The sequence below is a fragment of the Vicia villosa genome, linkage group LG4 (assembly GCF_029867415.1).
Source record: "Vicia villosa cultivar HV-30 ecotype Madison, WI linkage group LG4, Vvil1.0, whole genome shotgun sequence".
Lineage (NCBI taxonomy): Eukaryota > Viridiplantae > Streptophyta > Magnoliopsida > Fabales > Fabaceae > Vicia > Vicia villosa.
The window spans coordinates 38,083,905-38,101,414 of NC_081183.1; the positions used below are offsets into that span (position 1 = coordinate 38,083,905).

The following is a 17,510-nucleotide window of genomic DNA, read 5'->3' on the forward strand; positions in this document are numbered from 1 at the left end:
TGGGATATAGAAGATGGAGGTGCGGTGGATGAGGAAGAGGGGATATCTGAGAGAATGATTGATGATGGAATATCAGAGATGATAGATTGAGAAGAGGATGGAGTATTTGTAAAGGGAATAGGTGAGAAAGATTTATCAGAAGGGGTTGGAGGAAGAATACTTAAAGGTGTGGGATTTAAAATAGGAGAGGAGAAGGATGATGGAGAAGGATTTGGTAAGGTGAAGTTTATTTTTGGTTCAGATGGAGGTGATTGGGAAGATGGTTTAGGGACAGAAGGAGGTGGAATGAAAACCTGCCTGGGGGTTTGAACAGAAGAAGAGGATCTGGTTCTGCGAAAGGAATCTCTGATCCTTTTATCTCTTCTTTCATCAGAGTTTACTTTGTCAGGATCAAAGGTGACTCTCAACTTCTTTGCTTCCTTAGCCTCGTCTTCTCGGGCTTTTCTTTTAGACCTAGCCTTTTGTTCCTTCTGATCCTTCTTTAAAAGGTCAGCCTTGGACGGAAGTATTCTGCCACGGATCCAAGCAGGATCAATATCTGATTGCTTCCTAACACAATCTTCCAGGTAAAGCTTGACAGTCTGATGCAGTTCTTCTTGAAACAAGGGGGCAAAACCTTCAACAGCAACTCTTCTTGAGAGAATGTCAGGAAAGCTTGAACATACGGAAGGTACACTTCGAATGAGTTCTAATCTGAACAAATCCACACCATTGAAAATGGGACCTTGAACTACTCCAAGCAAATGGGATGCATTGAGTTTTCTGATGGAGTCCAGCACTTTGCTTTCAATCAGAATGTCTGAAATCATTCTTCCAAAAGGAATAGTCGTTCTTGAAATATGAGGGTACTTCGCCCTTTCGTCTTCTCTTGACTCAAGGATAGAAGTCTTCAGATTCTCAAACAAAATATGGGAGATGTTGATTTCAGTCTTTTTGCCAATGCAGAAAAGAGTATACTTGTGATCCGGACTGATGTAGGAGGAGGAGAGCATCCTTTTTCTGTGGTGAAGGGAACCCAGAATAATCTCAGCCCATACTCTATAAAACGGCCTTAAGGTGCCTGTGTTATTAGAGTCAATTCCACAAGTCTGAGAGATTTGTTGTTCAACTTTAGGCCAATCAACTGATGCATGTCGAAAACCAGTCCAGCCTTCTTCATCCTTCAGATTGTACAGCTTCCTGATGAGCTTTTCAGTGATAACCACTTCATGCCCTAGCACGAATGAAATGATGGCAGTTGGGGTAACCGTTGCATGTACCCAGAAATCCTTCACAAGTTCAGGATAAATTGGACCAACCAATCTATCAAGATACTTAGACCATCCTTGTTCAAATATTCTTGCATCACATTTAAAGCCATTCGCTTTAAGATTGTTTAAGTCCACAGCAGTTTCACATAAAACTTCCAGTTCTTTCGTGGGTATTAAGCAAGTTTTCAATGGAGCATACTCATATTTGCTTAGAAGAATCTGTGTAGAGGTGAGGTTTTCTTTTGAGTTTGATGAACAAGAAGATGAGTTCATGATGATTATGCTTTGAGATCAAAATCAAAAACTAGGGTTTAAAAAAAAAACGCAACAAGGGGGATGCACAAGAGAGAGAGAGAGAAAGAGGGAACGAAGATGAAGCGGGTTATTTAAAAGATTTGAAACTAAAGAAATCATTATTCATTTAATGAGAAATGACATTAGGAGAGAGAACATGGTAAATGAAATGATTTAAAGCAGTTACCTAGGTCGGCGTCTTTTCAACTGCACGCTTTGTACTAACCGCACAGACACGTGTTCATCATCAGATAATGGATGTCAGTTGTAGAATATGAATAGACTTTACACCTTTTGATTCTGATCACTGCTTCTGATTGATCAAGTTTCTCTTCTGAAAACGCTCCTTCTGAAGTGTGTTGATGTAAATCTGAATGATCTTCTGATCCATTCCTTCTGATATACATAGCTTCTGGAGATTTGCTTCTTGGTTCTGCATCTTCTGATAAGATAAACTGTATTTGCAAAATTCTTAAGCTGCTTTGTTTCATCAGAAACAAGTTTATCATCAAACCAGATATTGATTGATTCTTCTACAATCAATGTTTCAATTATTTTATATTCTGTAGCTTTTAGAGCATTCAGAATACTCAAGAACGAAACACCATTGCTTTAGAAACAAACTTAAACAGATGGTTCCAGATCTAATAAACTTGCTCTTCTGATCTCCTTCACACTTAGCTTCTCCAGCAGATTTAAGTATCAGGACTTAGAAAATAGTCCTTCTTCTCTTCAAGTGTTGAGAACATCTTGAGTCCAGGTGACATGACATGTTGTATGTTATCTTCTTTGTCACCAAGAGAATCTGCAAAAGAAATAATCTTTTTCTTTGGTACCCACATCTTCTTGGGTCCTTTCTTGTTAGTTCTCTTCAAGTTCTGGTGGAACTTGGGTTTAGCAAAATATTTAACAGGAGGAACAGAATGATACTTCTTATTCTGAGTTTCATGATATTTCCTAGGTTGTGTCACATGTTTCTTGGTGTGAACAGTGTTAAACTTCTGTGCATGTAATGTGTGCCTAATATCATGGGAGTGGCCATACTTGAACTCATCATACAATGGCTTGTATGTGATTTTCATCTTATCAACAGGTTCAAGTTTGTATGGGATTTCACCCTCATAACCAATGCCTACTCTATTATTTCCAGACACAGCATATATCATAGAAGCAAGTTGACTTCTGCCTATGCTTCTAGATAAGAATTTTCTGAAGCTCAAGTCATATTCTTTCAGAATATGATTCATGCTAGGAATGGCTTTTTCTGTTTCAGAAGGAGATCCACTATTTTTGGATAAATTTAAAACTTTTTCCTTCAGTTCAGAATTTTCCAATTCCAGCTTCTTAGTTTCAAATTCAAAGTGCTTCTTCAGCTTTTTGTATTTGATACTAAGATGAGCTTTGAGTTCCAGAAGTTCTGTTAGACTGGAAACTAACTCTTTTCTAGATAGTTCAGAAAATACCTCTTCAGAATCTGATTCTGATGTAGATTCTGATCCATCATCTTCTGTCGCCATCAGCGCACAGTTAGCTTGCTCATCTTCAGAGTCTGAATCATCTTCTGACTCATCCCAGGTTGCCATAAGACCTTTCTTCTTATGAAACTTCTTCTTGGGATTTTCTTTCTGAAGTTTCGGACACTCATTCTTGTAATGTCCAGGCTCATTGCACTCATAGCAGACAGCCTTCTTCTTGTCAGATCTTCTGTCATCAGAAGATTCTCCACGTTCAAATTTCTTTGAACTTCTGACGCCTCTGAACTTCCTTTGCTTGTTCTTCCAGAGTTGATTTAGCCTTCTGGAGATCAAGGACAGTTCATCTTCTTCTTCAGATTCTGATTCTTCAGAATCTTCTTCTCTTGCCTGAAAAGCGTTAGTGCATTTTTTAACATTAGATTTTAATGCAATAGACTTACCTTTCTTCTGAGGCTCATTTGCGTCCAGCTCAATTTCATGGCTTCTCAAGGCACTGATAAGTTCTTCCAAAGAAACTTCATTCAGATTCTTTGCAGTCTTGAATGCAGTCACCATTGGGCCCCATCTTCTGGGCAAACTTCTGATGATCTTCTTTACATGATCAGCCTTGGTGTAGCCTTTGTCAAGAACTCTCAATCCAGCAGTCAAAGTTTGAAATCTTGAAAACATCTTTTCAATGTCTTCATCATCCTCCATCTTGAAGGCTTCATACTTCTGGATTAATGCAAGAGCTTTGGTCTCCTTGACTTGAGCGTTTCCTTCATGAGTCATTTTCAAGGACTCATATATGTCATAGGCCGTTTCCCTGTTAGATATCTTCTCATACTCAGCATGAGAGATAGCATTCAGCAAAACAGTTCTGCATTTATGATGATTCCTGAAAAGCTTCTTCTGATCATCGCTCATTTCTTGCCTTGTCAGCTTTACGCCTCTGGCATTTACTGGATGTTTGTAACCATCCATCAGGAGATCCCATAGATCACCATCTAGACCAAGAAAGTATCTTTCCAGTTTATCTTTCCAGTATTCAAAGTTTTCACCGTCAAATACTCTAGTATAACCATTGTTTCCATTGTGTTGCTCAGCAGAGCCAGATGTAGATGGAGTTGGATTTGCTTGAGATTCACCAGCCATCTTTTAATGAAGCGTTTTTCTCTTCCTGAATCTTTTCTAAACACGATTAAGTGCTTGCACCTTAGAACCGGCGCTCTGATACCAATTGAAGGATAGAAAAACACTTAGAAAGGGGGGGTTTGAATAAGTGAGCTTTAATGAACTTGACAGATAAAAATAAATTGCACAGTTATTTTTATCCTGGTTCGTTGTTAACTAAACTACTCCAGTCCACCCCCGCAGAGATGATTTACCTCAACTGAGGATTTAATCCACTAATCGCACGGATTACAATGGTTTTCCACTTAGTCCGCAACTAAGTCTTCTAGAGTATCCTGATCACAACCTGATCACTCTAGGAACAACTGCTTAGACACAAGCTAAGACTTTCTTAGAGTATCCTGACCACCACGTGATCACTCTAATTACAACTGCTTAGACACAAGCTAAGACTTCCTAGAGTATTCTGATCAACACTTGATCACTCTAGTTCCTTACAACTTAATGTAATCTAATAAGAGTTATACAATGCTTCTTAAAAGCTATAATCACAAACTGTGATATTTCTCTTAACGTTTAAGCTTAATCTCACTAATATATTACAACAGCAATGTAGTGAGCTTTGATGAAGATTCTGAGCTTTGATTTGAACAGCGTTTCAGCAAGTTAATATGAGTTGATTTGTTCCAGAATCGTTAACCTTGCTTCTCATCAGAACTTCATATATATAGGCATTTGAGAAGATGACCGTTGAATGTATTAAATGCTTTGCGTGTTCCGTACAGCTTTGCATTTAATGTTATACGCTTTTGTCAACTACCTCGAGCCTTGTTCACGCTGTGTCTACTGACGTTGCCTTTAATAGCTTCTAACGTTCCTTTTGTCAGTCAGCGTAGCCTGCCACTTGTACTTTCTTCTGATCTGATGTTTGTAAATACAACGTTTGATTATCATCAGAGTCAAACAGCTTGGTGCAAAGCATCTTCTGATCTTCTGACCTTGAAGTGCTTCTTAGCGTGATACCATCAGAACTTCAGTGCTTCTGATCTCATGTTCTTCTGATGCTTCCATAGACCCATGTTCTGATTCTGCTTCGACCATCTTCTGATGTCTTGCCAGACCATGTTCTGATGTTGCATGCTGAACCTTCTGAGTCAAAGCTTCTGAGCGCTGATTTATGCATACTCTTTATATATTTCCTGAAAAGGAAATTGCATTGGATTAGAGTACCATATTATCTTAAGCAAAATTCATATTATTGTTATCATCAAAACTAAGATAATTGATCAGAACAAATCTTGTTCTAACAAGGTCATCCAAGGGATGTGTCTGACAATGATCGGCGTACGTTGTGTAGTGTGTATCATTTGTTACAGTGCGGTCAAGAAACACTCTAAACGAATCGATCACTTGATTCTCTCTGAGCGAAACGAATGTGCAAGCATGTGGATATTCCTTAAAGTAGTCATCCACATATGACCATCCAGAGATACATGGAAAGTGTTGGCGGATCCACGCTTGAAAATGGTGCAGATGAAATACTATTAAAGGCGTAGCACAGTGTTAGGAAATATTAGTAACGATAAATGTTCAAATATATTATTGTACATAACGTGCAACTTCTTGTCATATGTCTGGTCTTTGAAAGACAAACTTTGCCTAACTTTGAGCACAGGTAAACCAAACAAGCCACCCCTCAGTTGTACTCATGAATATGCTCGAAGTCAATGAAGTATCTAAGGTAAACCATATGGACGTAATAAGCACTTTTGTCTAGAAATATGGATGTGTCAGCCAAATACATGAGGCATGATCTCAATACACATGCTCTATGATGTAAAATCTATGCATCATCACCATCCATTGGCGTAATCAGGTGGTTTATATACAGCTTCTCCATAAATGCAAATCTAGCATGATACCCCTTAGTGTCATCTATTTGCTTTTGGGCATCACTTGGTCAGCTCATAAATAAGTCACCATTATCTCTAGTGCATTAGGTTTATTGCATCAGGAGTAGTGGTCTAATAGTCTTCTCCTAATCAGAAGATGTAGCAGGTATTACACATCATCCAGTATGATGAATATATCACCATGAAGAAGATGAAAAGGTGATGTCTCTGAGTGTCATCTCTTCACAAAAACTAACAACATACCATGGTTAATAATAGTATAAGCAATCATGCATAAATAATGCAGCCTAGATAACTGCATGACATCATGAAACCATTGCTCATCAAATTAATGCATCTTCACAATCTTTCTAATGTGGTTGATTCGTTTTAAAACATCACGGTACTGTAAAAAATAAATACATTTTCATATATTTTTATATATTCTGTTTTTAAGTGCGGGGTTGAGACTTCACTGAACTAACATACCATGGGAGAGGATCCATCCTAGTAGAACTGTCAAAATTAGAGGGCTTGAGCCTTAAAATTAGAGTCCATTTTTTAGGGCTTTTTTAGGTCAGCACTAAAAAGCCTGCTACCCATTAGAGCTAGTCCATATGGACTGTAGGTAGCCCATTAGGTCCGCATAGCTATATATTTTAATTTTTCAAAATAATACATTAATTTTTCTCACCTCACAAATTTTATCTCTATTCTATTTAATTTTTCTCTTTTAAATATTACACATTAATATAATCAACATTCTTTCAGTGTATTCTATTAGTTTTTCTCTTATGTCAAATATCCAAGTATCATTTTATACAATTTAGAAATGCACTGTATTTAAAAATACATTATAATATTTATAAAAGATAATGTAGTACTAAAAAAAACGTATTATGTTTAAAATAATATACTTTTTAATTTTATTTATAATAAATATAAGAATAATACTTATATACAATTTCTTATGCGTGGTTTGTACTGTTTTCAAATTAAAATATGACAAGTGTACAATTTTCTCTTACACATATGCAATTTTCTCATATTTTCACTCTTTAAATGATGTTAAAGTACACTTGTCATATTTTCATTGGCAAATAGTATTAACCACACCTAAGGAATTGTAGGTAAGTTTTCTCCTAAATATAATGGGGGTTTTATTTTAATATTTTTAAATAAAAAGTCTGTTTATGGTCGAGTAACCTGAAGTCCATCTAGAACTAGACTCGGGTAGTAATTCTCGAGCCCATATTATAACAGGGTTTTTTTGACCCAACCCTTAAAAGTCTAGGTCCGTCAGAATCAGTCTATTTAAGGTCGGATAGTCTAGTTTGACAACTCTACATCCTAGTATACGCGTGCTTATCTAATTCTTGAACCCCCAAAATTTTACTTTTTGCACCATATACTCATATACCCGCCTAATAGAAATAGTTTAAATGGATCACATGTAACACCCCAAATTCTAAATAATTATTTATTTAATTATCTTAGCGTGAATCTATGAGTCATTATGAAGTATTGAAAATGTGATAAATATGATTATGTTTTGGTAAATCGTTTCCTAATGAAGCATGACTTCGACCATAATTGGTTTATTTGTTTTTAAATAATTGTGGCACCCTTGTGTTTATATTTTTACTCTGATTATTTATTTAAATTGCCGCGGAGTTTAGAAGGGTGTTACAATAGTGGTATCAGAGCAAGTCGGTTCGTCCGACCAAATGTCGAGTTAGTTGAGTCGCGCGACAATTGAATACTATCGGCGTATTATCCCTTGGTACGCGACATGTGAGTGAATCACTGTCGGTACTTTTTTGTTTTGTTGTAGGATTTGGTTTGAGCGAAGTGGGGGAGAAGCCTTGCTTCTCAAAAGAGATTCAGTTGCAAGTTTGCAAAGAGGGTTGCTGTCGTGATGTTTCGGAAATCGAACTTCGGCGATGAAATGTATTGTTCAAGTTATGAGAAGTTTGGAAGCGAAGAGATATGATAAGGGGCTATTTGTAATGTGATTGATTTGAAGATGATGAGTTTTGGAGCGGAATTTCCGTAAGCAAGGCGCAGGAAAATTGTTGAATCGTTTTGAAACTTCAAAAATTCATAACTAGAGTTCTGGACATCCAATTTGAGTTTCGTTTGAAGCATCGGAAAGCTAACGAGATGAACTTTATTATAAAAATGGTTGCAGCAGCTGTAACATATGTAATTGTGACAGGATAATGTTGGAAAGAGGTGAAGTTGCGGTTACACTTGTTCTTAGAACTAGACTTATTTGTTGGTACTGCATGGGATGTTAGTGTCAGAGTTGAACGAATGGAAGAAATAATTGAAAGGTTTGTCTCTCGGACGTATTGTTAGTATGTAGAAGTTGGTTCAAGGTGATGCTAATGGTAAGAGTGCAAACGTTATCGAAGCAAGGTTGTTGCGAACCGGCGAGAGTATGGACTCATGAATTCGTATCAGTCGAGTTTGAGATGTGTGTAGATTATGGACGGTGAATTGATTGAGAATGAGGAATTATTTCAATGGAAATGATAGTCGATGGATTAATTTTGTAGATGGTATATCTTGAGTATAGTTGGATTATAGTCGGGTGATTTTTGTAGTTGGATGAAAAGAAAAGATGTTGGTAGATCTTGGAAGCAAGCGAGAGAGATGGAACTTATGTTGATCAATCCCAAATCCTGATTTTTGCAATTATGGAGCAGCTGTCAGTAAAAGGGGCATAACTTTTTACTTGTGATTCGGATTGAAGCGATTCTGGACTTTTTGGAAAGCTTACAAAATTCTCTACAGTTTGCATATAAGATTTGTCATTAGGGAGTTTGTGAAAAGGGAGAAATGTGCATTTTAATATTGGGTCTGATGCTTACTTTTTGGAAAATTCTGCATACGGGAATTCTGAACCAGTCCCATTGCAAGGATGATAACTTTTTACTCGTAACTCGGATTTGAGCGATTCTTGATGTTCTGGAATCTACACGAATTTCCCTTCATTTTGGAAAATAATTTTGTGCTTGGAAGGTCTGTAATTGTGTTTGAAGTTGGGTGATTCTTGCTAAAAATTGAAAAGGTAAAGAAGAATGTAAAATATTGATGAAACATTGGTATTTGTAGGAATGTGACAGTATCGAAAAAATGCATAGAGATACAATTTATGTAGAATGAGAATAATTATAGTGACGATGTTATGAGATGGTAATGTTGAGAGGAGAACGAATTCAAGAGAGATCGCGATAATAATGATGAGTTGTGAATTGAATGAGGCCAAGTGTGAAACTAGGTGGGTTATAAAGGTTCTGAGAATAAAAGAAAGACGATTGGTTGGTTAGCACGGTTGAAATTCTTAACTTGGATGAAAGTTGCAATTGGAGCGAACCGAAATCAGATTGTACTTGATGTAGTAGAAATTCCCGATGTCAGAATAATGTTTAATTGATAATTGTGTGGTGCTACGAGCGTGTATAAGAATGTGTATTGGATTTAGAATGTTTTGTATCATTGGTGAGGTTGGAATTGAGGAAACTAAGAAGACTTTGGTAGGCCTTAGAGAATTGGTAGAACATTATGCTTACGGACTTGGGCACAAGTTGAAGTACGCTATTGTCGTTGGGTAATGATTATCTATGCCACTGTTATGGTTACCGGCTGTCTATTGGCAAATTGGGGAACTGGTCACCCTTAATCTATTGTTGACAGTAGATGGAATCGTAATTGATGGATAGATGTGTCATGACAACTAGTATAGTATGTACGTTGAAATGGTTGAAGTCAAGCCTAGCGCTTGTGTATTAATTGATTTGTCAATGGTTGTTTTTAAAGAATTGTGTGTGTGTTGTTATACGATGTGTTGTGGGTAGCCTTATGGAGTGAATCCTAGATTGTGGAATCCATTGTGAATTGTGGCCTTTTGGCGAATAAATGCATTGTCTAAATTAAAGGTAAATGCATGTTAATTGTGAATGAGTTTGTTGCAGTTGGCGTAATTGACATGATGGTATGAGATGAATGCATGAATATATATTGTGAATATGTATGCATTTCAAGAGTGTCTTGAGTCATTTTGCATGTGAAGCGTCATGATGTACATTCTTGTGTTGTATGATTCTAATGAGAATCCGTTGTAACATCGTGTGCCCATGTGGGGTGTGAGCAATCAGATTGTGTGCCTATGTGAGGTGTGAGCAATCCATAAACATTGTGTGCCCGTGTGGGGTGTGAGCAATGGGTGAACATCGTATGCTCGACGGTGAGTTACATTAAGTAACGAACGATGGTTCCAATAAGTTCCTGAGTGAACTTGAGATGATTAAGTCAGTACCACATTGCATTTGCATAGAGTCGTGAGTCGGTCTCTATGATTTACATTTATCATCTTTGTATTCGTGCATTGATGAATGAACACGAATATGTATGTTTATGTTGAATGTTTCGAGGTGTTGTCTTACAGATCTAAGTTTGAAGTATTCGGTAACTACGAGGGCGTAGAATACCTGTTGGAACAGAACTTTCGAAGAGTTAAGTCGAAAATCTTTATTATGTCGGTTTTGGTGATTGAAAGTATGAGTAAAAATGATGTTGGTAGGTTGGTTGCGTTGATGTTGTGTTTAAGTTGTGTGTTCTTATGTTGTTGTGTTCTAGATCTTAAACCGGAGAATTCCTAAGTTGGTTACTCTTTCTGTTGTGATGTTAAGTTGTATAATGTGTTACTTGAGTAGCATTCGTGTTGTTTTCGCCATTGATGTTATGAATTGTTGAATCATACATGGGGTTGCCTTTCGGAGATGATAGTTGATTAGTAGGATGAAATAAGTAGTTGGAGTAGTTGAATCGGATAAATTTTCGAGGACGAAAATATTCTAAGTGGGGGATAGTTGTAACACCCCAAATTCTAGACTAATTATTTATTTAATTATCTTAGCGTGAATCTATGAGTCATTGTGAAGTATTGAAAATGTGATAAATATGATTATGTTTTGGTAAATCGTTTCCTAATGAAGCATGACTTCGACCATAATTGGTTTATTTGTTTTTAAATAATTGTGGCACCCTTGTGTTTATATTTTTACTCTAATTATTTATTTAAATTGCCGCGAGGTTTAGAAGGGTGTTACATCACACATTTCTATTATAGCTTTAGTGATACTAATTTAACAGCCTAAATTTTTAATTTAAAAAATAATATTATTTCTTTTTAACTTACAATATGTGACTGTTCTTACCTTATTATCTTTTATAAATGAATTACTTATATTTGTTAATGGTTAGGATATATATTTTCATGTTGATATGCATTTTATTAATTTAAATTAAATAAAATAAAAATTATTATAATAAAATATATAAATTTTTGTAATGGTCAATCATCTATCTAAAATGAGTCGACTATTCAATAATTTCAAAATATTATTCGTGACAATTTTAATTGGTTCTAGTTTTAATCAAATTAAAATTTTCATATACATAAAAAATATTATGTTTAATTTTCTTTTACCTCTAAAATTTACTTTGTAAAATGAGAAATATGTAAGTTTTGAAAAATGTTTGTAATTTATAATTCTTATGAACTTAAATACCGATTAAAAATTATTTAAAAATACTTATTAATTTATAGTCAATGAAACACAATGACTTAAGTATTAATCAATTTAAATAATTAAAAATTTCTTTTATATGAGATAAAATATATGTTCAACAAAATTGATAATAAATTAATTTTTGAATATTTTTATTATATCATAAAAATGAGTAGAGCATAATTGTAAAATAGATGGAATTATTTGAGCAAAATATATATTTTTTAAATATATATTATCATAATTTTAATTAAAATTTAAAAGTTTGAACCTTTAGATTAGGTTTTTCTAAATTTAAATATTTAAAAATTGATCTAAATTAAACCACATAAATAAATCGGATTGAATTAATTTTTCTTAATCAATCAATCAAAACTAAATTAAGTTCAAATAAATTTTTATCTCAAAATTGATTCAATTTGCACCATATCATCTCTAATAAATGATATGAAAATGAAGGTACAGAATTTAGAAAGAAAATTGGGAAAATGAGTTGGCTTGCATGCAAAATTAATCATTCAATTATTCAATACATGATCTTAATCATTCTTAACTCATTACACATGGCCTTCACCATCCTTATTTTTCCTTACACATGACCTTCACCATCCTAATTTCCGTACACATGGAATTATTCCCACTAATTTCACCATGCATGCATTCATTTGACCTCTACTAAATTACAAATATCAACAACTAATAAAAGTGTCATGGTAGTTGGTAACAATTGTCACCAATAATGACAAGTGTGTAACTATATTTAAGACAAATTTTATTAATTCTGAACAAATTTATTGCAGTTAAAACAAATGTAATTTATTATGTCAAATGTCATTTAATTATGACAAATTAAATTCACTAAATAATGACTTAATTCTTCTATATCTTAATTTCTTCTGTTAATCCTCTTGGGCGCATATGTTATACAACGAATTAAGGCTTGAAAATATGAGATTATGAAGCAACTTAACTCATACTTAACTTTGTTTGTACTTCCAACCATGTGATAATAAATATCATCCTTGTGCTTGTCCACCATATATACCTTGTACATTTAACCAAAAATATAAATAAATCAATTATTCATAATCTTATCACAAACTCATCATTACAATGTTTCATAAAAAAATTCACATCTTTCTATTTTCAGCCACATTCATCACCATCTTCTTTGAAGCTTCCAATGCTGCATCTATCAATGTGGTTAGCTATGGTGCAAAACCAGATGGCAAACAAGACTCAACCAAGCATTTTCTAAGTGCATGGAATTCAGCATGCAAATCAAATCAAGCATCCACAATATATGTTCCTCAAGGAAGTTTCTTGCTGAAACAAGTCACATTTTGGGGCCCTTGCATGAACAAGATTGATTTTAAGATTGATGGTACTATAGTTGCACCTTCAAATTATGTGTCACTAGGTAGTTCAGGATATTGGATCTTGTTTATGAAGGTTAATAGGGTTTCTATTTATGGTGGCACTATTGATGGAAAGGGTGATGACTATTGGCATTGTAGAAAAGCTGGAAAGAATTGTCCTCCTGGAGCAAGGGTATGTCTATATGTTTTAATTATTTTTTATTTTGAAAACTCGGTATATGGCTCGGCGCAATACATAAATTATTAACACCTAGCGGAATTTTAACCTGAGATTTTGAGAAAAACACACTCTCAAGACTCAGACTCACAGGTCTACTCTCAAGACTCAGACTCAGGTCTACACTAACGCGGTTTCATTATTTTGCAGTCTATATCATTTAGTTGGTCCAAGAATGTGCTGGTGAGTGGATTGACATCATTAAACAGCAAGTCAATACACATAGCAGTGGACCATTGCAAAAATGTTGTGATAAAAGATGTGAATATCAGAGCTCCTAGTAGAAGCCCAAACACAGATGGAATAAATGTGCAATTTTCAACTCTAGTTACTATCAGCCATGCTACCATCATGACTGGTGATGATTGCATATCCATAAATCAAGGTTCAACTCATGTGTGGATCGAGCGAATCGCTTGTGGCCCTGGTCATGGCATTAGGTAATTAAGTCGTTACCATAACTTTTATATAGATCAGATACATTGATTATTTAACGAATCTGAAGAAGTCATATAAATGCAGTATTGGAAGTTTGGGAAGCTATTCAAATGAAGCCGGAGTTGAGAATGTAACAGTGACAGATTCAGTGTTTACCAAAACAGACAATGGTGTTAGGATAAAATCATGGGCAAAACCAAGCAATGGATATGCAAGAGACATTGAGTTTAGGAACCTCATCATGCAAAATGTTTACAATCCAATCATTATTGATCAAAGATATTGCTCCAACAGGGAATGTCCTCACCAGGTTAATTACTTTCTCTACATATTATCAATACCAATTGATTACTACAATTGTCTTAGATGTTAGGATAATTGAATAAATGTTTATTGTTTGATTAGAAGAAGCAATTTTAGCCTATATGGATCCAACATGTTAAAGAAACTGAATGATGTTTCTAAGGAAGTAGAATTGACATCATAGGTTGAACTATTATCACATAGTATTATTATGCACTCCCTTTATGTATGCCCCCAACTGCTGCAGAATTTTCCTAAGCCGAATTCCGCGATAGGCACAAGATGAAGTTACTATGAAATCTATAAACTATTATCATAGGTTTTTTTAGATGACCATGAGATGGCTCTTGAGCTAAGCATGAAGACATAACCTGATGTGTTTTTCCTGTCATCAATGCCACCATCATAATCTGAATTTGACCATCCTTGATGCTCTTTCATCACTCCTCTTTTGAATAGAATACCAAGACTCAATGTCCTTTTGAGATATCTGAGAATTCTTCTTGGTGCAGCCAAGTGAATCTCTATTGACCTCTCTCCATATATTTGGATATTAAACACACAAAGTAAGCTAGATCTGGGTCTAGAGGAAATTAAGCACATCAAGCACTCATCGGCTTATAGTTAGTAGTTGTTGCATAAGAGGGAGTGAATTGTGGAGGTTTTAAAAACGATAGTTTAAAATAAAATTATTTTTTAAATTAGAGTTTGAAAATATTTTATCAAAAGTGTTTCAATGTACAGCGGAAAAATAGAGTAAAGAAATTAAGTAGAAAGTAAAGGAGATCTGGAAAGAGAAAATGACACCAAAAAAATTTACAGAGGTTTGATTTTAAAGAAGTGATCTAATGCTCTCTCTAAGAACTGATCTTGAAAGCGTCCAATAATGCTCGAGAGTTTTTAGAAATTTAAGTCCAAGGAACTCCCTTATACAAAGAAATGACGTTTCAAGCTAACTTCTAACCAAAAACTAAAGTGAATAATGAAGTGGTTAATCTTCACGTCAAACAACGAACAGAGCTTCGAGCAGTTAGTCTCTGAGCCAAACTGAAATTGTGCACAGGCTGATCTCGAATCAAGATGAATTTTTGAGTTGGCTATCCTCCGAACCGACCGGAGGTTTTACACAAGTTGACCACGAAGCAACCCGGGATTTTTATCAAAATGATCTCAAACCTACTGAGCTTTTAATCACGATGAACTTAGAAATCGAGTGAGATTTTGTACTAGATTGATCTCGAACCAATAGATCTTTTGACCTGGATGAACTCGAGAACTTTTGTGAAGATTTTTCTCTAGTTATTCTTTAGAGGAGATTCTCTTTTCACATCTCCCAATGATCGTAGAAGTCATCAAATTGAGGGATTATATGTTGTGCAAATTTGGAAGATTCCACTATGAATGAGCCTTGACGAAAAATTTATTACATGATGTTGTTCTATTTCTACTCTGTCGTTATCTTTTTTAATAGTTTTGATAATGGTGTTAAATTAGTTTATAATCACGACAATAGATTCTTGTACATGATTGTTTTTATTTTTATTCAAAAATATTTCATGTTATTGAATATAACTTTATTTGTTGTGTAAACTATATTTCAAAGCAGAGTTCTGGAGTGAAAATAAGTGGAGTATCATATGAACACATAAAAGGAACTTCAGCAAGTCCAGTAGCTATCAAATTTGATTGCAGTCAAAGCAACCCATGCCAGGGTCTCAAACTTCATGATATAAAGCTCATTTATCTAAGAGGATCTCCAAAATCATCTTGTAAAAATGTTGGTGGAAGCAGCACTGGAGTGGTCATTCCAAAGAGTTGCCTTTGAATAATTTTTTTGAAAAATACACACACAAAAAGTGTTGAATATAAATTTAAATTAAAGACAAACATTGTTAAAAAGTTTCTTTTTATTATTGTGAATATCATAACTATTGTTCTTTATATAAAACTTGTAATGTTGGGTTAGTTCCTCTTCAAAAAATTTATATAATTCATCAATATTGGATTTATTGGATTTTTTTATATATTATTTTTAATTATTGAAATTTATGTTGTGTTGTATAAAAATAAGTTGTCTTTTATCTTTGAGAAATGAGAAGTTGTGTGATATAACAAAATATTTAAGGTAAATTCTCATCTCACAACTCTTTGGTATCGTCTAAAATTTTTTCTACAAAATAAAAATTAACTTAATTTTATCATTTGTCTAAATCAATGTGTTCAACATCTTAAACTAGAATATGACAAATAGTAGAAAACAAGATGATCAATCATAAAGCATTAAAGAACACAAGAAAATTCGTAATTCAGTTCGGTGGGGGCTTCCAATCTAAGAAATGAATTCACTCTCAATAGAATTAGTACAAAGTGTCTTAGACTAACAACTCTTATTCAACGCACATCTTCTTAATTCTACATGTGTCTTTCTATTTAGGACCCCCCCCCCCCCCCCCCCCCCCCCCTCAATATGAGAATCCCTCCCACTTTCTCTCAATCACTAACCCTAGTGATTAATACAAAAAAACAAAATATTGAATGTTGAATTACAACTCAACTAATAAACAAAACTCTATGTCTTAATATATGAAGAAAATTTCTTTACCCACCTCCCTATGGGGGTCACCCCCAGCGAAAATCCAAAACTACCCCTGCTTCGGAGATGAATCTCCGAAGTTATTTTTTTTTTTACTTCGGAAATGTATCTCCGAAAACACCCAAAAATTGGTGTTTTCGGAGATACATTTCCGAAGTCAAAAAAAATTCAAAATCCGTGCATATTTTCGGAAGTTCATTTCCGAAACTGTTGCTGCATATACAAATTTCCCTCCTTCACTATTTCATCATTTTTCTCCAAAACTTCTCAAAACCCTCTCTAAAACCCAATCAATCTCCATCAATTTTTCGCCCTAAAATCAAGTTTCAAACCGTTGATCACGTTAAAGGGAGCATAGAAAGCTACAATTTCAGGTAAACATCTCTCATTTCATCCCCTATTTCACTACATTGATTCAACAAATTTATGCTGAAAACTGATATGGTTCGGAAGTTCATTTCCGAAATATATTACCTAATAAATTTCGGAAATGAACTTCCGAAATATGCCCTGGCAGTTAAAAAAAACAGTTTTGGCCAATTTTGCTAATTTATTCATTTGTTAGGTATGGTGCATCCGGACAACATTGTGCAAGACGATGGAGTATTAGTTCCGGAAATTGTCAACGTTAATAACGATCCGGTTATTGACGTTACTCCTATGATCAATGCGGTCGATGTTCGGCAACATTTTACAAATGATCGGAGCTTCGGTAGTCGCGAACAATTGATTGATTGGGTTCGGAAGGAAGCTAACAAACATGGATTTGGAATTGTTATTTTAAGGTCGGACAACGGAAATAGTAGGCGGAAAGCTTTCGTTGTTTTGAATTGCGAATGGGGTGGTAGTTATGTACAATCAAACCGGGTGCTAAAACACGAGGACACGGGATCGAGAAAGTGCGGTTGTCCGTTTAAGTTGCGTGCTACTCGGAGGGTTGATGATTTGTGGCGGTTAACCGTAATTTGTGGAATTCA

At 34.9% G+C, this 17,510-nt stretch overlaps 1 protein-coding gene across 1 annotated transcript; it reads left to right on the forward strand.

Moving 5' to 3' along the window:
- Nucleotides 1-12,685: 12,685 nt before the first annotated feature.
- On the forward strand, nucleotides 12,686-15,892 carry LOC131599072 (polygalacturonase-like). Its single transcript, XM_058871568.1, has 4 exons — nucleotides 12,686-13,154; nucleotides 13,350-13,639; nucleotides 13,722-13,947; nucleotides 15,547-15,892. The coding sequence occupies exons 1-4, from the start codon at nucleotides 12,717-12,719 to the stop codon at nucleotides 15,763-15,765; spliced, it is 1,173 nt and encodes a 390-aa protein (XP_058727551.1). The 5' UTR covers nucleotides 12,686-12,716; the 3' UTR covers nucleotides 15,766-15,892.
- The last annotated feature ends 1,618 nt before the right edge of the window (nucleotides 15,893-17,510 follow it).